The sequence below is a fragment of the Anopheles gambiae genome, chromosome 3, assembly GCF_943734735.2.
Source record: "Anopheles gambiae chromosome 3, idAnoGambNW_F1_1, whole genome shotgun sequence".
In the NCBI taxonomy this organism is placed as follows: Eukaryota; Metazoa; Arthropoda; class Insecta; order Diptera; family Culicidae; genus Anopheles; species Anopheles gambiae.
The window spans coordinates 70858060-70878598 of NC_064602.1; the positions used below are offsets into that span (position 1 = coordinate 70858060).

A 20539-nucleotide genomic window follows, 5' to 3' on the forward strand; every position below is an offset into this window, starting at 1 on the left:
ACATATAAGACTGCATATAGTGGATCGCATGAGTACGGAACCATGTTGTTGTTTGGAAGTTTGGAAAGATGGATGTAGAAAGGTCCAGATCGCGTAACATATTTAACATTGTGGATAATATAACCTTCATTATTATTGTGCTCCTACTTTACTTAACTAAGCCAGTTCTCTCTGAAATTGTTCTCACAAGGTCTGTACTATAGGGGAAATGTGAGTGTTTTTTTTTTTAAATTTATTACATCAAGTGTCTAATTACACTGTAAAGCAATGCTACCACGGCTATGGTTGCCCGCGAAAGCCCCAAAAGAGTAGCCGCCGACCGCTGCTGTCTGGCCTTATCAGTGGAGGCGGTGAATTCGTTGAAATAGTTTTGCCGTTCCTCGTACGCTTCGTTTATTTTTAGATACGGACCGTTAAAATCTGAAGAAATGAAAAAAAGATGTATCAAGATAAATGAAGAAAACTAAAAAAATACACACACAATTAGCGTTACTCACGCGACACGGGATTCCAGCTCTGTTTTAATGCTGCTGCCGCAGGGCGTCCACTGACTGCAAACGACGTCCACAGATCGACCATTGCCTTTGCGATCTCGGTATCGCGCGGATTGAGACGCTGCCCGAGCGGGAACAGATAGAACAGATCTTCCGCGTGAAACGAATTGTTGTGGTAGGGATACTTGAACTCATCGTCCGTGGAGGAGAAGTTGTACATGGACGGTACGCCGCTGTAATCGAAACTGTACAGATACACCTTGCCCGGGTTAGCGTGAGCGAATCGTGTCACGTCCTGCAAGACCGGCGCTTTGATGGCAAGATTTCCGCAGATCTGTGTTTGGAAGAGTGTGTTTAGCGAAAGATATATTTCAGTGAAAGCTGTGCTCTTTGTATACTCACATCCACCAGTCCGGGAAGCAGCTCGGTGTAGTTGGCCCGGTCTATCTCGGTCGTGAGGAAGGTGCTGAAAAGTTGATGCCACGTGTGCGAACCATCGTTCGAGCTCGCGCCGAACCGCTCGTTGATGGTGTCGATGAGCTGCAGCAGGTCCCAGGAGGATTGAATGGTTTCCGGCCGGTAGGACAGTCCGTACCGGTACACGCCTTCCCAAAACATGAGCCCTTCCTGTGCGGTAGTACCGGCCAGCAGCTCCACATTGCGGAATGCACTGCGCGGTAGCGTTTTCGGGTGCTTCGGCATGAACGGTGAAGCTTCGCCGATGACGATGCACGCGCCGGAAACGTCCGGATAGCCGGTAATGTTGAACTGTGTGTTCTGTGGAGCGTGATGAAGATGAGGATGGTTATTCCTTTCTAAATTCTTAGATAAAGCCATTGTATTACCCTGTGCTCCTCGTACGCCTCCATCAGCCTTAGCGCCGGCACATTCCGCAAACAATCTTCCATCGTTTCCACCGGTCGATCACAGTTGACGCGCCTTGCAATGTCAAGCGCCCCTTCCTTTGGTGATTTACAAGTCGCCCAGGGCGAAAAGATGGACCCGGACTGTATGATGGCACGGTGGAATAGATCTTCCCGCACCGTTGGACTGTACAGCAGGGCCGATACGGCTGCTCCGCCCGCCGACTCACCGAACACCGTCACCGAGGTACGGTCGCCGCCGAAGAAGCGAATATTGTTCGAAACCCACTCCAGCGCGGTGATCATATCGAGCATGGCCATATTGCCCGGGATGTTGGCGGTACCGGTGGAAAGAAAGCCGAGCGGACCGAGCCGATACTGGATTGACACCAGCACAATGTCCTTTTCGAGCAGATAGTCCGGTTCGTAGAGTGAGGCGGACCCGACGACGAACGCGCCACCATGTATGAACACCATCACGGGACGGTTGGCAGTTACCTGGGTTGGATGAGGAATGGGTAATGGTATTAGTAATGTGCTGTTTTTTCTCGACACATGTTTCATAAACTATTCATGAGATTCGGAATTGCCCATGGAAAGAGCTCTGGAGATTTGTAGAGGACGCATTTGTGTCGATTTTAGGCACTCTGGCTAGCTCAATAATCACTTACACGTTCCATTTTATCAATAGATTATTAATGGGGATTATCAAAAATTGATATTATGTCCCAGTTATCGCGTTTTCGCGTAAATAATGCTCACTCAATGTATAAACCTAGGTTAGTTCACATTTTCACCCCATTTGCTCCCATTACTGGCCCTTACATTTTGCGTATACACCGACAGTGTGAGACAATCTTCGGCCGCTAAATCACTGGTGCTCATGTTCATGCCAATCTGGGGGCATGGTTTCCCCGGGAGCGCTGCATTGTACACGCCGCTCCACGGTTTCACGGGAATTGGATTGCGAAACCGTTGCTGGCCGATCGGAGCTTCCGCGTAGCGGATGTTGTAGAATTTGAAAATTTCCCGATCCGTCCAGGCGGTACGGCCCCGTGTTCCTTGTACCGTACCGAGCCCATCAATCACTACGATCGGCGAGTTCTGTTGACCGCTAACACCGGCACTGTACAACAGAGGCACCAAGCACACTGATAACACCACCAAGCTGACCGAAATCCACTGCACATGCATTGTCACTGTTAAATTTTGATTGTTCTTCTTCTTTTTTGTGTGAGCCTCCAACCACCACCAGCACCAACAAACACCTCCAAGAAGGACAGTGTGCGAACCTTTCAACAGGCAATCGACGACTAATCGACGGCCCCGACAGGGTGGTCCCTTTTGTAAGCTCAACGCAGCGGTGACTTCTCGCGCCTAAATCTTCAACACGGTTGCTTGTATATGACGAATCATATCGGCAGAATGATAGATAGCAGTAACAACAACGATAGGGAGCTCGAATCGTTGTGTGTTGCCAAAGTGTTTCAACCCGGCTGCTTGCGACATTGATTCGCTCGCGTATCCATCTCGGCCTGACGGGAATGTGCTCTGGTGAAGGTTTAAAAAAACGCGTGCCGAGAACGATAACGGTGTGCGACCAGTAAACTGCCAATCAATCTAAAAGAACATGCTTTTTATGTATGTTTTATTATGATTCTTTTGGTGGGTACCGGTGGAATTGGATACCGGTGGGGAGGGGCATGGTGTCTGGTGTTACGAATAGTCACACGTTCAATGACGTAAATTGAATTACTAATAGGTATGGTTTTGTTTTACCGTGCCCTATATCTAAGTTGGAACACCGCTACTTATAGGTATAAGGTTTATTTGTTGAATTGATGGATCGTATCTTACAATATCAATGCAGTAAGTAGTGATAGCAGGCATGCTAGAAAAGATAACTGCATTTGCACGCTGTCATTTGACTGTCTAGCCTTCACAACGCTGTTTGTAAGCTCATGGACGAAGTACTCTTTCTGCTCCGGAGGGTTCACGAGTCGTAAGTACGGTCCGAATGGTCCTTAAAAGTGTTTAAACATGTTAAAAAAATTGAATAAATTTTTAGACATATTTAGTACATACTTGATACAGGTGGCCATGGAATGACATTGCCGGCTTGAGGTTTCCCAGTGATCGCAAAGGACGTCCAAAGATCCACCATGATCTTAGCCATTTGGGTGTGTTCTTCGTTCAGTACGTTCGACATGGGGAACAAGAACTTGAGCTCATCGCCATGACCCACTGAGTTGGGGAAATCGTAGGGGAATCCGGGAGTCATTGGAGATGGTGGACCAACGTAGTCAAAGTTGTAGAGGTAGACTTGCCCGGGAAGCGCTCTAGCGAATCGATTAGCCTCCTCAACGGATCCGTACTTGAGGGCCAAGTTTCCAGCAACCTGGAGGAAGAAATTGAAGGTTATAAAAGCAATGGAAGATCATCTAGCGATCATGATCACTCACATCAATGAACAGAGGAACTATCTCCGAGAAGTTAGCACGATCCATCTCCTCCCAGGTGGCCTTGGACAGGAGCTCATAGCCAACAACGGCATCGACGAAGGCACCAGATCCAAACTTGATGTTAACGGTCTTGAGAAACTCCAGGAAGTCCCAGTGAGAGTTGAATTGAATAGGTTGGGAGTCTAAAGCATATTGGAAGTATTCGTTGAAGAAGATAAGACCCTCTTGGGAGTTCATTCCGAAGATGACCTCAATATTCCGGAAGTAAGTAGACTCTCTGGGGTGAACGGGCATGAAGCTTTGGGCCCCAAGAGCTCCTCCTACGGTGATGCAAGCTCCAGCAACTTTGGGATATCCTGGTGAGCTGAACTCATTTTTCTGTGAGGAATATGTATACATAAAACGTAACAATAGAGTAATAGAAAGAGAATAGAAAGTCAATGCAGTGCTCACTTTATGTTGGTCTTGAGCCTGAACCAGATCCCGCACTGAAGCGGCCTTAAGGCAGCTATCGATGTCGGCAGGAGTCGTCATGGGACAACCGATAATACGAGCGATCTCGTATGCGCCCTCGGTAGGATCCTGACAGATGACCCAGGGCATGAACAAGGTACCGGACTGGATGATGGCGCGTTTGAAGAGTCCCTCGCGAACACGGGGGCTATGGAGCATAGCGGAAACTGCATGTCCTCCGGCAGACTCACCGAAGATAGTTACTTCTAGTGGGTTTCCACCAAAGTTACGACTGTGCCGGGATACCCATTCTAGCGACTCGAGCACGTCGTACATTGCAGCGTTACCAGGGATAGCTTCGGTGCCGGTAGAGAGAAATCCGAGCGTACCCAAGCGATACTGTATGACGACGAGGACGATGTCCTTCTCGAGCAAATACTCAGGTCCGAATCGCTCCGCGGATCCAACCACGAATGCACCTCCGTGGACGTAGAGCATGACGGGACGATTTGCCGTAAGCTGAAGGAGGAATTTCGGTTAGATGAGTCCACAAACAGTACATGACCAATTACTTACATCGTTGGAGTATACGGAAAGCGTGAGACAATCCTCGGCATCAGGGTCATCTTGCGTGATTGTGCGAGACTGAGGACAGCCACGACCAGGAGCGGTGACATTCATGACACCCGTCCATGGACGAACACTGAGAGGAGCACGGAAGCGTTGTTCTCCTACCGGAGCCTCGGCGTACTTGATGTTGAAGAACTGGTAGATGGGTCGTCCAGTCCAGGCCGTCTTTCCCATGGTTCCCATGACAGAACCTAGACCCTGGATGTTTACCACTGGATCATCTTGTGCAAATGATGTGCCGATGATCGAGGCAATCGTCACCACTAATAGAAAACATCTATTACACACGCTGCGTTTCGTCACTTTCTTCGGTAATCCCATCTTCAAACACTTGTTACTAACATATTCTGCACTGCATTAAGTCCATCGGGCTGCTCTTCTTGTAAGGTTACTGAGCGCGATCGTGTCTCAAACTGCTGTTTTTATTTTGAAATTTGTAAAAAAAAAGTTACAAATAGTAGCAAGGGTGAACAGTTATCTAGGTTTTGTTTATTCTCATTTGATGGAAAGCGATATCGAATGACTTTTGATACGAGGTGAATGATAACGTTGATGGGTTGGTACGGAAAGTGTGCTGCACTACGTGCAGCACAACACAAGCAGCGTGTAGATTAATCAGTTGCACACGCGTGTTTATCTATTGAAATTGTCTGTGATTGTGATTACGGCAGATCGTTTACTCGAAGAAGTTGTATCGAGAATGCGCTAATCGTTTCGTGACGGATATGAGATTCAGATTTTATCCACCGTTGTTACTGCTTTGATTAATAAATTCACTACACATAGGGTGTAAGCTTACTGCAAAAATGACTTTAATTCCTGTTGTAATAATCATCAGCACTTACGGTAGATGAGTTAATGTTCTTTTCACGAAAGGTCTTGTCTGTTTTGGTAGGAAAATGTGCTAGCTGTTAAGTGGTTCGCTAATAACTAAATCATTGGTGTGTACTTCATTCGTTTTTATCCAACCGGTTGGTTCCATGATAGGGCATAAATTGTCCGGATTTATTATTTATTGATTGAACTCACCGCTGTTCAACCATGCTTGTTTTTCCCTTTCGTGTCTGATCTTTCAGCATAATTATGGTTCGCTTGTCGTCGTTCGCGACAGTACGATTACCTGCGTTCCACATTAGTCATTGTTGTGGGTTGCTGCAGCTGTAGTAAACACATCGTGCAGTTCACCACTATAGTCCTCGCAGGATTGCTTAGGGAAAGATGAAAATTCATTCCGGCAATTGAGTTATGTCGACCCTCTGTCATTTGTGCACCTTAGCTGCGTGTATCATTCTTTATCTCTTTTTGGTACCGGACTTGTCTATACCGATTGATAAGTACTGTTAAGTTCTCTAGAGTCTAGACTATTGCTTGCTTGTGTCTTATTAACACTACTGTTTCGGAAGGTTCAGGTTTGGTTGTCGCTTGTATTTAAACGAGAATGTCCTGCATGACACGGTTATGTGTTGTACTGCAGTGAAGTGAGCATTTTCTTTGTCATTGTGTTAATTTTTATGTTCATTTGTGTTTTCATGAAAAAGCAACACCAACACCATGAACTACTTATGCACACGAAAATCAAAAACATACACTTCAAAATGTGTTGAACAGAAAGGTATCTCACATTGTGATTCTGCTCTATGATTTGAGAAAGCAAGGTTCTCTCTTCTCGCGCTTCTCTCTTATCGTTATCGTGTTCAGTGTGTAAGTGATGGTTATGGCTGCTGTGGTAATAATACAACAGTGCATTGTATGACGTTAAGTGCGCTTAAATTTTATTTCAATAAAAAAGAGCCTTAGTGATATCATTGGTAAATGTAACTTCAATCATGTAGGATGCTTGCGAATAAGTATATTTTGCTATCACGTCTGTATTACAAGAAGATTAGCAAAGTTAGGTCAGTGTTAATGGTCAGTTAACATTACTCCGTTTTAAGAGAAGATCATTACAGTGCGCTAGCAACGCAGAAGTCTGCGAGGAAGAGGATGGCTTTCGCGGTCCTCTGGCTTTCTCCACACTGTTCGTTAACTCATTGACAAAATATTCTTTCTGTTCTGGCGGGTTGACGAGTCGGAAATACGGTCCAAATGGTCCTGAAAAGGTGGACAACAGTGATGGTTAAAGAAATCAGGAATGATGTTTAAATTACATTTGTAATTACGAGTAATACTTACTCGATACAGTTGGCCATGGCATGACGTTATCAGCCTGAGGCTTGCCAGTGATCGCAAAGGACGTCCACAGACCCACCATGATCTTAGCCATTTGGGTGTGCTCTTCGTTCAGTACGTTCGACATGGGGAACAAGAACTTGAGCTCATCGCCATGACCGACTGTGTTGGGGAAATCGTACGGAAATCCGGGGGTAACAGGAGACGGCGGCCCAACGTAGTCAAAGTTGTAGAGGTAGACTTGCCCGGGAAGCGCTCTAGCGAATCGATTAGCCTCCTCGACGGATCCGTATTTGAGGGCCAAGTTTCCAGCAACCTGGAGGAAGAAATTGAAGGTTATAAAAGCAATGCAAGATCATCTAGCGATCATGATCACTCACATCAATGAACAGAGGAACTATCTCCGAGAAGTTAGCACGATCCATTTCCTCCCAAGTGGCTTTGGATAAGAGCTCATAGCCAACAACGGCATCGACGAACGCACCAGATCCAAACTTGATATTAACGGTCTTGAGAAACTCCAGGAAGTCCCAGTGAGAGTCGAACTCGATGGGTTGAGAATTCAGGGCGTAGCGGAAGTACTCGTTGAAGAAGATGAGACCCTCCTGGGAGTTCATTCCGAAGATGATCTCAACATCCCGGAAGTAGGTAGACTCTCTGGGATGAACGGGCATGAAGCTCTGGTTTCCGTAAGCTCCACCGACGGTGATGCAAGCTCCAGCAACTTTGGGATATCCTGGAGAGCTGAACTCATTTTTCTGTTAAGGATAGGAGAGTTTAGATTATATGAATCAAAGGGCGATAAGGAACCAACATATTGGTACGCATATTAATTACCTTATGTTCGTCTTGCGCCAAAACCAAATCGCGGACCGATGCGTTCTTGAGACATCTGTCGATCTCGGCAGGAGTTGTCATGTTACAACCGATGATGCTAGCGATCTCGTATGCGCCCTCGGTAGGATCCTGACAGATGACCCAGGGCATGAACAAGGTACCGGACTGAATGATGGCACGTTTGAAGAGTCCCTCGCGAACACGGGGGCTATGGAGCATAGCGGAAACTGCATGTCCTCCGGCAGACTCACCGAAGATAGTTACTTCTCGTGGGTTTCCACCGAAGCTACGAATGTGTCGGGATACCCACTCAAGCGACTCCATTACGTCGTACATGGCGGCATTTCCGGGAATAGATTTGGTTCCAGTTGACAGGAATCCGAGCGTACCCAAGCGATACTGTATGACGACGAGGACGATGTCCTTCTCGAGCAAATACTCAGGTCCGAATCGCTCAGCGGATCCGACCACGAAGGCACCTCCGTGGACGTAGAGCATGACGGGACGATTACCCGTAAGCTAGAAGAGAAGGTTGGATTAGGTATGTCCACAGACGTTACAATAGAGAATACTTACGTTGTTAGAATAGATCGAAAGCGTGAGACAATCCTCGGCATCGGGGTCATCCTGAGAGAGAGTGCGCCGCTGAGGGCAGGCACGCCCAGGAACTGTAGCATTCATAACACCAGTCCATGGGCGTACGCTCCTCGGGGGTCGGAAACGGTTTCGTCCCACCGGAGCCTCGGCGTACTTGACGTTGAAGAACTTATAGATGGGTCGTCCAGTCCATGCCGTCTCTCCCATGGTTCCCATGACAGATCCCAACCTTCCTATTCTTACTACAGGAGTTTGATCATCTTGAGCAACCGATGTACCGGCGATCGAGGCGATCGCGAGCACGATTAATACAGCTGCTGTTGACAATTGAACACTAGCCATGTTTGCAACGAGGGACAGAATTATAATTTTTAATTTGGTCTGAGCAGGCTCAAACACTTACTGAAGCAGCTAGCCGAAAGTGCATTCTTTTATACGAATGTGGAGCCGATAGAAGCTACCAGATCTGCATCATAAAGTTAAGCGAGATATCGTTAATCGCCCGATTTCGGTGGGGTATAGGGTGGTATAATTCGTTGATAAGGATTATGGTGTTGTAAAATCATTTTGAAGGGGATTGAATAAGATAATGCACGATGCATATCGGGTATTTTATTGAGGCTTTTGGATTAGTATGTCCTATCAAACAGCGGTGTTTGAGTGTGCTCGTTATGTACTTTGATTGATGGGGGCTTGTTTAAACCCTCATGTTGTGTCAGGGATTCAATCGATAAGACCGGTGGGCAGCAAACATAATGAAAAATGAAAAAAATGCAATGCCGCTCGTTATCAGAACAGGTATTCGCAATACAATCTTTGATCACGCGTGTCTGGCGACATGTTCGCCGAGCGGAAGTAAGGTTTTGGAGAATGCTTATCTTCGTCCCATAATAAAACACGAGCAATCTTGGTGCCGTTGTTCCGGTCTCGTATTGTAAGGCATCAATGGAGGGGTTTTCCCACGCAATCGTTCTACCAAAGAGCATAGGTTATCGATTGAACTTTGGAAGTGCGGCTGATGAGAGTTGGCAAGGGCACACTATGTTAAGATCATAGACAAGAGACCTAGAGAACATAAAGTTCGAGATGACCATTTCACGCTATTGTATATAAAATTGGACGCATGATATGAATACAACATATTTTCGAAATAGCAGACTATTTTCCAACAAAAATAATTTCAACTCATTCTCGGGCGTCCTGCTTGGAGGGTTTCATTTATCAAGACGCTTCAAGCGATTCAAGACTCTGAGTGAGACTGGATGATATCTTTAACTTCCTGCTTAAGCAACTATCACAAGAACAGGGCAGGCACATTTGAAGCATCCTTGCGCTACCGTCAGCAGTCGTGTCGTCGTAGGTTGTGACGACGGGCTGCCTCAATAATCGTATTCCATGACGTTCTTAACAGGAGATCAGGAGTGCATACCAGTTTGGAATACCAATACTTGACGTGCTGTTTCTTCAGCTAGTCGAATAGTTCTCTGAAATCATCCCATGCATTTTTGAAATCCATGTCAAGTAATACAATGGGTTTTCCATGATTTATATGTTGGTTTCCGTAATTGTTTGGGTTAGCCTCTCGATTTAATTACCGTTACCGATTCGTCCGATTGGACATCAATACAATTGGATTCAAGCATACGGATAACGCCCAATAAATTGTGGGAACTATCTAAAAAGCTATGGGAAATAACTTTAAAAAAATTGGAATCAACCAAAATACCTTGGGAATCCCTGTTATCGTTATTTGAATGAATGCTTGTCAAGCCTTAGCCAATTTGACATACGGGTTCAGCATTGGCCAGATGTCAGAAGGGCAATTCCTCTGGGCTCTTTTGCTATCTGGACACATCTCGTATATATTCAGCTATTTTTAACCTCGCTTTATGGTTACCTTGTGTCTGGAATGCAATAAATTTTAAAAGAATCAAAGATAAACAACTGTTTTGAGTATAAAATGGCTTTAAATCACAAACATGCGCTAGAAAATAATTAAGCATAGTTTCAGTATTTGTTGTATTGTTATGTAAACATGTTGTTAGGACTTTTCCTTTAATTAAAACTCTTATGTAATATCCCTAATTTTATATATCTCGGTCATAACCGTCAGCTCGTAGCTTGTGTTTGATCGATAATTACTTGATGGGCCTTGACCTACAGGAGCACCATTTTTTTTAAATGTATTCGCAGTTTATTTGTCAAAATTTTTTTATAATTAACATACAACTGCGCGCACCTTCCGATGGGGGTTACCCGTTAGGGATTTACCCACCGGATAAGACCGTCCGATTGGACCTTCCTTTTTATTATTATTATTATAATTATTACGCATTTATACACTATTGTGCCTTCATCCTTTATGAGAAAAAAACCTTGTGACCTAGCTTAAGCCCTTCCGTTACTCGCGTGGGAGTCATCCTCTGTGCCTTGAGCAGCTCTCTTAGCGCCCTGATGTTACTTGAGCGGTAACGGCTGCTACTTCTTCTGGTGTTAGGCCAGTACGCCTCTCCTGTCTCTCGCCCGATGGTGGCGGTGACGATGGTGTCACCGTAGCTTGGCGCTGGTCCATTTCCACAGTAAGTTGCGCTGTGTGACCCTGCAGCCGACTGTCGGATAGTTGTTGTTGTCCGACCCGTCTCTGCGTTCGCCTCCGGTTGCGTTGTGGTGTCGGAGGTGCTACTGCTACTGTTACTGGTGCTGGTGTGGCTTCGGCTGGTGTTGCATCACTGGCTGCTGGCATGTACAAAAGTCGTAACGCGAACGCCAGTTCCATGTCGCCAAGCTGCTCCGCGCGTAGCCGAGCTCTACGGGCCCTTGTTTGGCGGTTTCGGGCCGCTCGTCGTACTGCAGCCTCGTCCTGCGCCTGCTCTGCGTTGACTGTCGCCTCTTCGGAGGCGGAACTGATAAGCGCGTTCATCGCTGCCTCATCCTCTCTCCAGCGCAGCTGCAGAACTGTGGTTATGCGTTGTGCCGCTTCCTTGATTCGGGTCCAAGAATCTGAACTTTGCAGCAACCTCCGCCCGATGTTCTCCTCGGTAATGGGACCGTCCGTTCCCAGATCCAGTAGGTCGCGCCGGACTTCTACAAATCTCGGACAGTGGAACAGCACGTGAGCCACTGACTCGACCGAGCCTGTGCATTCCGGGCATTCTGGAGATGGAGCGAAGCCGCAGACGTGCAGAAACTCTCGGAAAAATCCATGTCCCGAGAGTATCTGGGCAAGATGAAAATCCACCTCACCCCGCTTCTGTACCATCCATGAATGCACATCGGGAATCAGGCGGTGTGCCCAACGTGCATAGCGGCTGGCTCCTGGATTTGCAGCGTTCGCGTCCCACTCCCGTTGCCATGCCGCAAGTGTCACAGCACGTTCCTCGCGTCGGATGACCATTCGACTCGCCTCTGTGTCGGCGAGGTATCGCTGGTGGCATCGAGCATCCTCCCTTATCAGATGGTGATGTGGAATGAGCCCGGCCATGAGTACAGCAACGCTGTAGCTCATGGAGCGAAATCCGCTCACCACTCGCTGCGCCAGGTGTCGTTGGGCACTTGCTAACATCCGCCGGCCCCACTGGCGTTCCGTGGCCTCAGCCCAGATGGGTGCACCGTAGCGGATGATTGACTCCGACACCCCGGCGAGCAATCTCCGCTTGGCTACCTGGGGCCCGCTGTGATTTCTCATGACGTTGGTCACTACCCTCACCACGCGACTGGCCTTGTCCACGACCATTTTCACGTGCGGTCGCCACAAAAGGTGGTCATGAATCATCACTCCCAGGTAACGAATCGCCTGCTTGGAGCGAATCTCAACTCCACCCACTCGCATTGGTATCTCAGGATGCCCTCGGCGGAGGCTGGATATCATAACGCATTCCGTCTTTTCTGGAGCCAGCTGCAGATGGTGTTGCCTCATCCACGCGTGCACTAATTCCACTGCTTCCTCTGCAATTCTCGCCGCGTGTTCTGGCGTTGTTCCTGCCGCTAGAATCGCCAAGTCATCGGCGAACCCAACTATCTGAGCCCCTTCAGGGAAGTCCAACCGCAGCACGCCGTCGTATCCGACGTTCCATAGTGTGGGACCCAGAATAGATCCTTGCGGACAGCCGGCCGAGACTCGACGCGTCACGGGACCTTCTGCAGTGTCGTAAGTCAATTCCCTGTTGGTGAAATAGTCCTGCAGAATGCTGCGCAGCTGCAGAGGAACTCCTTTCTCTCTCAGCGCCTCCGCGATGCATTGCCAGTTGGTGGTGTTGAACGCGTTGCGTACGTCGAGTGCAACAACCATGAGACATCGCCTGTCGCGGTTGTTTGTGCGCCCAAACGACATGGCTCGTCGACCCGCGTTCACCACCTGTTGGATAGCCAGCAATGTTGATCGTCCGCGCCGAAATCCGTACTGATGCTCAGACAGTTTTGGGTTCTCCGGATTCTCCAGGTGCTCGTTCAAGCGGTTCAGCAGCAACCTCTCGAACGCCTTGCCCGCGTTGTCCAGAAGGCAAAGCGGACGGAAGGAAGATGGGTCGCCCGGTGGTTTGCCCGGCTTAGGCAGGAGTACCAATCGCTGCTTTTTCCACTGTTGTGGGAAGCAGGACGTGTTCAGGCACTCCTGGTACACCTGTCGGAATGGGCCAGGGTATTTCGTTATGGCCACTGCAAGAGCGGCATTTGGCACCCCATCAAGACCCGGGGCCTTCTTAGGATGCATGCTACTAGCGATGGTTTGCAACTCCAGATCGGTGATCTCACGAAGCGGCACCATGTTGCCAGCTTCGTTTCCGTCTATAGTGGGCCACTCTGCTGGGGGATGCTCCGGGAACAACGTGGAGACCACTCTCTCCAGCACCACTGGATCGCGCTCCTGTGCCGTACGTGTGGGTTTCTTACGATAAAGGACCTTACGGAAAAGTTGCCCCGTCTCATCGTTGTGCATCGCTAGCACCATACATTCGAAGAATTGCTTTTTGCTAGCTTTAATTGCAGTCTTTAATGCATTTCTCGTCTGCTGGACCTCGGCTGCCACTCCCAGATGGTTGGGTGATATGTTGCGCAGCTGATCTGCCTCGCGGCAAGCCTCTACCAGGTTCGCGATTTCCGGGGTCCACCAGTATGCTGGCCGGCCTGTATATTCCTGCGAAGGGAACACGCGTGACATAGTCTCGTCACAGGCCCGTGTCAATGCCTCCACCAAGCTTTCTGCACTCGTGCCTCGCTCCTCAAACTGGGAAGCCCGCAGCGATGACTCGAATAACTGGGAGTTGAACTGTCGCGTGTTCCATCGTGTCCCAGCCAAACGCGCTGATGCTGAGCGTTGCCCCGTGGTATCCCTCATCGATCCGTCGTTGGAAGCTCGCCGATTGTGTAGCGGATGTACACATGGTCGGAGTAAGAGTAGCTCCGCAAGATCCGCCAGCTAGTGGCCGGGTTTGTCGCCAGGTCCGGACGGCAGATAGACGGGCTAGCAAACGCCACGTCAATTCTACTGGGCCGCGCTACTCCACAGCCCCGGAAAGTGGGTTCGGTTCCGACGTTAAGGACTTCGAGCTGGAGACTGTTGGCCAGCTGGAGAAGCGCCTCACCTTTCTGGTTGGTACGCTCGCTCCCCCAAGCGTTATGCCAGGCGTTGAAATCGCCTGCCAGCAGCACCCGTGGATGGCCTTGGGCCAATACGAAGATCCGGTCTAAGATCCCCTCAAACTCCGCCACTCCGATGTGAGGTTGAACGTAGCAGTTCACAATCGTTACCCCATTGACGTCTGCTACCACGACGCCCGGAACTCGGACACTTCGGATGCGCTGGATAGGGTATCGCACTCCGCTGGTTACTATGGCCACCTTTTTGTCGCAGTCAACCACCCAGTTGCCGTTATTTTGGGGAACTCCGTAGATTTCCGACAACAGCATAACGTCCACTTTTTCTACACGCATCGTATTGAGCGCAAGATTTTGCGCCGTCCTGCTCTTGTTGAGATTTATTTGTAAAATATCCATCAACAAGTCCGTGTTGTTATCGCACAGGAGGCGGCGGCGATACGATGCGGGCCGCCGCAGATCATGCATTTTAGGTCGTTATTGCAGTTGGCTGCCTTGTGGTCAATCGCTCCACAGCGCAGGCACATGCCGGATCTGTCGATCCCCTGGCAGTCCCTGGACATGTGGCCGCGTTCCAGGCACCGGAAACAACGGCGCGAATTTGGCAACGGTTTCGCTGCTTCTCGTACCATGCAGCAAGAGTAGCCAATTAGGAGCCGCTTATCTATCAGATGGTTGGCGTCGCTGCGTGGCAATCGCACTCGGGCACGCTGTGAACTATCGCGCCGCTCCCAGATGTTGATAGTGGCCAGCGTCGCCTCCTTCTCTAACACTGTCTGGAATGTCTTGCGGATGTCCTCCTCCGTGGCCAACATGTCAATATTGGTGATAATTATCTCCGCCATCTCAGTGACAACCCGCGCAGTACCCATCTCACCTAACTCTTCCTGTATTTTTCTCATGAGGGCTACAGCGTCAGCGTTGCGCTCCAGTTTAAGGCGCAGGTGGTCGCGCGCCGTTCGATGTCCCCTTCGAATCTGGCGATTTTCCTCAGCCAGATTCGGGTTCAAACGAACTTTTTCGTACAGCGTTTGATAGGTTTGACCCGCACCCGGTGCCACGAATATTTCATCTGGCCTCTTCCGAGCAGAGCGTCTCTGCAGGTTTTCGCACCGTTGATGTTGCTGACCAGCTGCGTCTATTGTCTGCAGACCCGCCCTCGGCTGCTCCTGCTGGTGTTGTTGTTGTTTCCGCCGCTCCGTCCGCAGCTCCTGCCAACGACGCGACTTTCGCTGGACAACTTCTGCGAAGGAATCCTCGAGTGTCCCCGCTGACGATGAGGCTTCTTCTATCAATTCACTTTCCTGGTGCTGTCGTTGGAGCTGACGTAGTGACGGTTGCAACTCTTGCGACTGTCGCACAGTTAGTGACTGCCGTGATGGTTGTCGGTGTTGTTTTCGCTGCTGCTGCTGCTGTTGCTGGTTGCCTCTTGAATGGCTGGGTTTGGAACTGTTTCCCATAAGCAATGAGATCAGCTCCCGATCGCGCTGGGCCTCTTCGCATAACGCCTTCGTGCGTTTTTCGGCTTCCTCTCTGAGGGTGTCCTCGCGACGCCTGGCATCTTCTCGCGCCTCCTGTGCTGCGCGTTCTACCCGTTCAGAGCTTTCTGCAAGCTGCTGCCGCATAAGCCCGAGCTCGACTTGGAGCTGGGTAATCACAGCCTGCAGCTCCGTTTTCTCTCTGCGTGACTCCTCAAGCAGTTCCGCTTTTTCCCTGCGTGATTCTTCGAGCAGCAAGCGCAATTCGCTCACATCGCTTGAGCGTTTCGTGAGGCCCGTGTCAATGCGAGCCTTTGTAGCTACAGCCATAGCATTTGGCTTTTTTGGAATCGCCCCGCTGCTACAATCCATTGGGATTGTTCTCGTTCGGAGCGTCTTCGCGGTTCCATTCATGCTGTTGCCGCTATCATATCGTCTTTTTTTTTGGTACGTACCGCTGTAAACTTTCTGAGCCGCTGTACTACTGCTGCGTGCCGCTCCGCCGTCTGGATCCTCGGATCCGGCCGTCTAACCGCGCCGACACGAGTTTTAGCTGTTTTCAATCCTTGAATCCTACCCTATATCCCCCCTTTTTTTGTTTGTTTTCACGCTTCCCTCTACTTGTGCGAATTGCGATTGTGTGCGAGACTGTGAGCCGACGACAATAATTTTCGCTTATTTCCGCTGTGGTTCCTGTGGTATTCGCAAAAACTTCACTAAATCCTTGTGCAAATCACCCACTCCTCTCGATGTGTGCATCTGAATTCCGTAAACTTTGTCAATATCAACTATTTTATGACCGATCCGAGCTTGGAGCTACACGAACACATCCGATCACGCTGAACACACACACCGCTCCTACAGGAGCACCATTGACGGGGGGGAAGAGTACTTTGGTCAGTCAATAAGTGAATTTATGAATGGCTTATCGCAACCATTCGTGGATAGGAAAGGGGGTGGAATTTATTGTGTGGAAGAGAATCAATCTGGCAACAGGAAACATAAACCGGTTAGTTATCAACAACCCTCGAACCTGTAGATAATGATTGAAATGCATTCAAGTTGTGCATGCACAAGCGACCGGCTCAATGGACCGATAAGGAGTCGGTGGTCATGAATGAAAGCTCAAAGCTCACCGAGCGTATCTCGTCTTTGGGGGGTCCGCCGTAGCGTAACGTAGCGTACCGTTATTTCAGTCAGTCAAAGAACACGTGCAACAAAGGAAGGAGTATGATGCTTGATTATTAGTTTATTGTACTGACGAGCCTCTGATTAAGGTCGAAATTATTAGGATAGGTTTAGTGGAGGAGTATGCTTGCGGGTCTCATTGCTTAGTTCTTGGGGCTCCGATTTAAGAAGAGATCCAGGCAGGTTGCCGGCGAAACGGAAAGCTTTCGTGGTCCTCTGGCCTTTTCAACACTGTTGGTAAGCTCATTGACGAAGTACTCTTTCTGCTCCGGAGGGTTCACGAGTCGGAAGTATGGTCCAAATGGCCCTAAACAGGTATGAAAGATTGTTGAAAGAGAATTGGTTAGAGAAATAAGGAATACCCGTTTGGACATGAGTATTACTTACTTGATACAGCTGGCCATGGAATGACGTTTTCGGCCTGAGGTACGCCAGTGATCGCAAAGGACGTCCAAAGATCCACCATGATCTTAGCCATTTGGGTGTGTTCTTCGTTCAGTACGTTTGACATGGGGAACAAGAACTTGAGCTCATCGCCATGACCCACTGAGTTAGGGAAATCGTAAGGGAAACCGGGAGTCATTGGAGACGGCGGACCAACGTAGTCAAAGTTGTAGAGGTAGACTTGTCCGGGAAGCGCTCTAGCGAATCGATTAGCCTCCTCGACGGATCCGTACTTAAGAGCCAAGTTTCCAGCAACCTGAAGAAAGAAATTGAAGGTTATAAAAGCAATGCAAGATCATCTAGCGATCCTGATCACTCACATCAATGAACAGAGGAACTATCTCCGAGAAGTTAGCACGATCCATCTCCTCCCAGGTGGCTTTGGATAGCAGCTCATAGCCAACAACGGCATCGACGAAGGCACCAGATCCAAACTTGATGTTAACGGTCTTGAGAAACTCCAGGAAGTCCCAGTGAGAGTCGAACTCGATGGGTTGGGAGTCTAAAGCATATTGGAAGTATTCGTTGAAGAAGATGAGACCCTCCTGGGAGTTCATTCCGAAGATGATCTCAACATCTCGGAAGTAGGTAGACTCTCTGGGGTGAACGGGCATGAAGCTTTCATCTCCAAGAGCTCCACCGACGGTGATACAAGCTCCAGCAACTTTGGGATATCCTGGAGAGCTGAACTCATTTTTCTGTGAAGGAAAGTAAAGTGTCGAAATAGATATGTAATAAGTGTAGAACTACTAAATGTAAAAATACTCACCTTGTGTTCGTCTTGAGCCAACACCAAATCACTGACCGATGCACTCTTAAGGCAGTTATCGATGTCGGCAGGAGTCGTCATGGGACAACCGATAATACGAGCGATCTCGTATGCGCCCTCGGTAGGATCCTGACAGATGACCCAGGGCATGAACAAGGTACCGGACTGGATGATGGCACGTTTGAAGAGTCCCTCGCGAACCCGGGGGCTATGGAGCATAGCGGAAACTGCATGTCCTCCGGCAGACTCACCAAAGATCGTAACGTCCTCTGGGTTTCCACCGAAGCTACGAATGTGTCGGGATACCCATTCAAGCGACTCGAGCACGTCGTACATGGCAGCGTTACCAGGGATAGCCTCGGTACCAGTAGAGAGAAATCCGAGCGTACCCAAGCGATACTGTATGACGACGAGGACGATGTCCTTCTCGAGCAAATACTCAGGTCCGAATCGCTCAGCGGATCCGACCACGAAGGCACCTCCGTGGACGTAGAGCATGACGGGCCGATTAGCCGTAAGCTGAAGGAGGAATATGCGTTAGATGAGTCCGCAGACATTACAGGAGCAATTACTTACATCATTGGAGTATACGGAAAGCGTGAGGCAATCCTCGGCATCAGGGTCATCCTGAGAAATAGTGCGTCGCTGAGGACAACCACGACCAGGAGCGGTGACATTCATGACACCAGACCAGGGAAGCACACTGAGAGGAGCACGGAAGCGTTGTTCTCCTACTGGAGCCTCGGCGTACTTGATGTTGAAGAACTGGTAGATGGGTCGTCCAGTCCAGGCCGTCTCTCCCATGGTTCCCAAGACTGATCCAAGTCCTTGGATGTCTACTACCGGTCCCTGATCATCTTGGGCCAGGGAAGTGCCGGTGATCGAGGCGATCGTAAGCACGGATAGTAAAGCAGCGAAGGAATACTGAAGACGTCCCATGCTTGAAATTGTACGTATTGTCAAGCTGTTCAGTGAGGAGTTTGTACTATGCACAGGCCAATCACTTTCTGAAGCATCTAGCCAAAAGTGCATCCTTTTATACGGATTTGGGGGTCGGTGAAGCTACCTTTGGGCTGCATGGAATAGGTGGGAGCTCGCTATCAGCGGTGTGGCCTGATGACGGGATTAGATATCGTATTCTGGCGATAAGGGTTATGTGGTGGGGTTGTATAATAAATTGCATTCGTCTGGGAACGAGATAACGTACTCGATGCACCAACACACAGAGGCAATCATAAGGGGTGTGTTGATAAGAGTTATGTATTTGGAGAATGGAAGTGTTCCTTCGAGATTTAGCATTGTTTGGAAAATGTCGGTAAATGGGGCTGATCGATGGGGGAATCGCGGCGGTCAAGGGGACGACAGATAAGAGTCTGCAGGAAGACGCAAGCATATCAGAAGGATGGTAATTTTCGCGAAGAAAGCCATTATCAGAACACAGACATTCGCGCTCGCATTGATATATCAAAGTAATCTTTGATCACGCGTTAAACGGGACAGCATGGACCGCGAGCGGAAGTAACCGTTTGGATGTAATCTTTATGGATTTTAATACAAAAGGCAGACGGTGGTTGGGAATTTCCCACATTGTATGTTAGAGGGAATAGCTCGACTTTCAGAACAAAGTGAGTTGAAAACTTGTCTATATAAATGATCCTATGAAGCACAGTCTTGAAGCCGGTCTCGTGGTACAGTTGGCAACTCGTACGACTTAACAACATACCCGTCATGGGTTCAAGCTCCAAATAGACCGTGCCGCCGTAGGACTGACTATCCTACTATGGGGGTAATCCTAAAGTCACTGAAGGCCAAGCTCACAAGTGGTACAGGCAGGCCTTGACCGAAAACAGTTGTTGAGCCAAAAGAAGAAGAAGGAAAAGATGTTGGAGGGATTTCTATACAAGTAAAAGGCGATTAATGCGAAGCATATTATATGCAGTAGGTATATAATGGTGATGTTTGTGTTGTTGACAATTCCGTCTGCTGTTTTGTAACATGAACTGTATTTGTTTCAAGATTGTCTATCCTAGAGGTCTATAAAGCACAAAGGTTATTTGTTTATGCGGTTGTTTAATTGACAGCTGGCTGATGTTGATGGAAAATAAGCTATTCTGAATTTCATATTTGATTCGATTTTGGAGTCACTGGAAACTTTGTAACTATCACATGTATAACCAAGCTGTTCTGTAGATTTCTTCATTCAATTGGACTTTCGGGGTAGAAATAGAATGATAGCTAAAATTTGTTACATTGCTACTATGTTTATATTTATTGTATTTAATTAATTCATATAATACTGAACGGATACAACGCAATTGAAAAGAACATTCACTCACAGTACCCGTAATAATAAAAAAAAAAAAAAAAACACAACCTAATGTGTTCTTATCGCTACAAAATTTATTATTTTTTTTAAACACTACAATGAATCTTGAAGGATAGGTATTTTTTAGCACAGCTTGTATTTATACTAGCACCGGTTCATGGTGGTTATCGCACTGTAATTTGGGTCGTGAAAGTTGAATTGCCAGGAACGAATAGTTCTTTTAGGCACATTAATGTT

The 20539-nt window shown here is 48.3% G+C and overlaps 5 protein-coding genes across 6 annotated transcripts in view; 1 reads left to right on the forward strand and 4 right to left on the reverse strand.

Moving 5' to 3' along the window:
- LOC1271033 (glutactin) overlaps positions 1 to 20539 on the forward strand; it is a 37293-nt gene that overhangs the window by 1669 nt on the left and 15085 nt on the right. The gene's annotated exons all lie outside the window — the stretch shown is intronic.
- On the reverse strand, positions 200 to 2678 carry LOC1271040 (esterase E4). The gene is made up of 5 exons (XM_061657493.1): positions 2183 to 2678; positions 1340 to 1855; positions 897 to 1271; positions 498 to 828; positions 200 to 420 (listed from the first exon to the last, which is right to left on the reverse strand). The coding sequence occupies exons 1-5, from the start codon at positions 2549 to 2551 to the stop codon at positions 236 to 238; spliced, it is 1776 nt and encodes a 591-aa protein (XP_061513477.1). The 5' UTR covers positions 2552 to 2678; the 3' UTR covers positions 200 to 235.
- On the reverse strand, positions 2989 to 6279 carry LOC133393277 (esterase E4-like). Of its 2 annotated transcripts, none has more exons than XM_061657495.1 (6): positions 5932 to 6279; positions 4849 to 5318; positions 4273 to 4791; positions 3820 to 4197; positions 3443 to 3755; positions 2989 to 3380 (listed from the first exon to the last, which is right to left on the reverse strand). In XM_061657495.1, exons 2-6 carry the CDS (start codon positions 5221 to 5223, stop codon positions 3211 to 3213), a joined length of 1755 nt encoding a protein of 584 aa, XP_061513479.1. In that variant the 5' UTR covers positions 5224 to 5318; positions 5932 to 6279; the 3' UTR covers positions 2989 to 3210. The 2 variants fall into 2 exon arrangements, with proteins under 2 accessions (XP_061513479.1, XP_061513478.1); XM_061657494.1 differs by having other exon boundaries at positions 5748 to 6242.
- Positions 6732 to 8906, reverse strand: LOC133393278 (esterase E4-like). Its single transcript, XM_061657496.1, has 5 exons — positions 8485 to 8906; positions 7909 to 8427; positions 7452 to 7829; positions 7075 to 7387; positions 6732 to 6993 (listed from the first exon to the last, which is right to left on the reverse strand). Exons 1-5 carry the CDS (start codon positions 8845 to 8847, stop codon positions 6812 to 6814), a joined length of 1755 nt encoding a protein of 584 aa, XP_061513480.1. The 5' UTR covers positions 8848 to 8906; the 3' UTR covers positions 6732 to 6811.
- On the reverse strand, positions 16805 to 18938 carry LOC1271035 (esterase E4). Its single transcript, XM_061656620.1, has 5 exons — positions 18553 to 18938; positions 17977 to 18495; positions 17528 to 17905; positions 17151 to 17463; positions 16805 to 17070 (listed from the first exon to the last, which is right to left on the reverse strand). The coding sequence occupies exons 1-5, from the start codon at positions 18913 to 18915 to the stop codon at positions 16907 to 16909; spliced, it is 1737 nt and encodes a 578-aa protein (XP_061512604.1). The 5' UTR covers positions 18916 to 18938; the 3' UTR covers positions 16805 to 16906.

What these genes read in the sequence shown, in the direction of transcription:
- LOC1271040 (XM_061657493.1), bottom strand. Translation starts at nt 2,551, where the DNA reads ATGCATGTGCAGTGGATTTCGGTCAGCTTGGTGGTGTTATCAGTGTGC. An exon ending in AGGCGTACGAGGAGCACAGG is followed by an intron (nt 1,272 to 1,339) that starts GTAATACAATGG and finishes CACGCTCCACAG; the next exon opens with AACACACAGTTCAACATTAC. An exon ending in TGCTTCCCGGACTGGTGGAT is followed by an intron (nt 829 to 896) that starts GTGAGTATACAA and finishes TTCCAAACACAG; the next exon opens with ATCTGCGGAAATCTTGCCAT.
- LOC133393277 (XM_061657495.1), bottom strand. Translation starts at nt 5,223, where the DNA reads ATGGGATTACCGAAGAAAGTGACGAAACGCAGCGTGTGTAATAGATGT. An exon ending in TAGTTCCTCTGTTCATTGAT is followed by an intron (nt 3,756 to 3,819) that starts GTGAGTGATCAT and finishes TTCTTCCTCCAG; the next exon opens with GTTGCTGGAAACTTGGCCCT. An exon ending in TCCATGGCCACCTGTATCAA is followed by an intron (nt 3,381 to 3,442) that starts GTATGTACTAAA and finishes AACACTTTTAAG; the next exon opens with GACCATTCGGACCGTACTTA.
- LOC133393278 (XM_061657496.1), bottom strand. Translation starts at nt 8,847, where the DNA reads ATGGCTAGTGTTCAATTGTCAACAGCAGCTGTATTAATCGTGCTCGCG. An exon ending in TGGCGCAAGACGAACATAAG is followed by an intron (nt 7,830 to 7,908) that starts GTAATTAATATG and finishes TATCCTTAACAG; the next exon opens with AAAAATGAGTTCAGCTCTCC. An exon ending in TAGTTCCTCTGTTCATTGAT is followed by an intron (nt 7,388 to 7,451) that starts GTGAGTGATCAT and finishes TTCTTCCTCCAG; the next exon opens with GTTGCTGGAAACTTGGCCCT.
- LOC1271035 (XM_061656620.1), bottom strand. Translation starts at nt 18,915, where the DNA reads ATGGGACGTCTTCAGTATTCCTTCGCTGCTTTACTATCCGTGCTTACG. An exon ending in TTTCCGTATACTCCAATGAT is followed by an intron (nt 18,496 to 18,552) that starts GTAAGTAATTGC and finishes TTCCTCCTTCAG; the next exon opens with CTTACGGCTAATCGGCCCGT. An exon ending in TCCATGGCCAGCTGTATCAA is followed by an intron (nt 17,071 to 17,150) that starts GTAAGTAATACT and finishes ATACCTGTTTAG; the next exon opens with GGCCATTTGGACCATACTTC.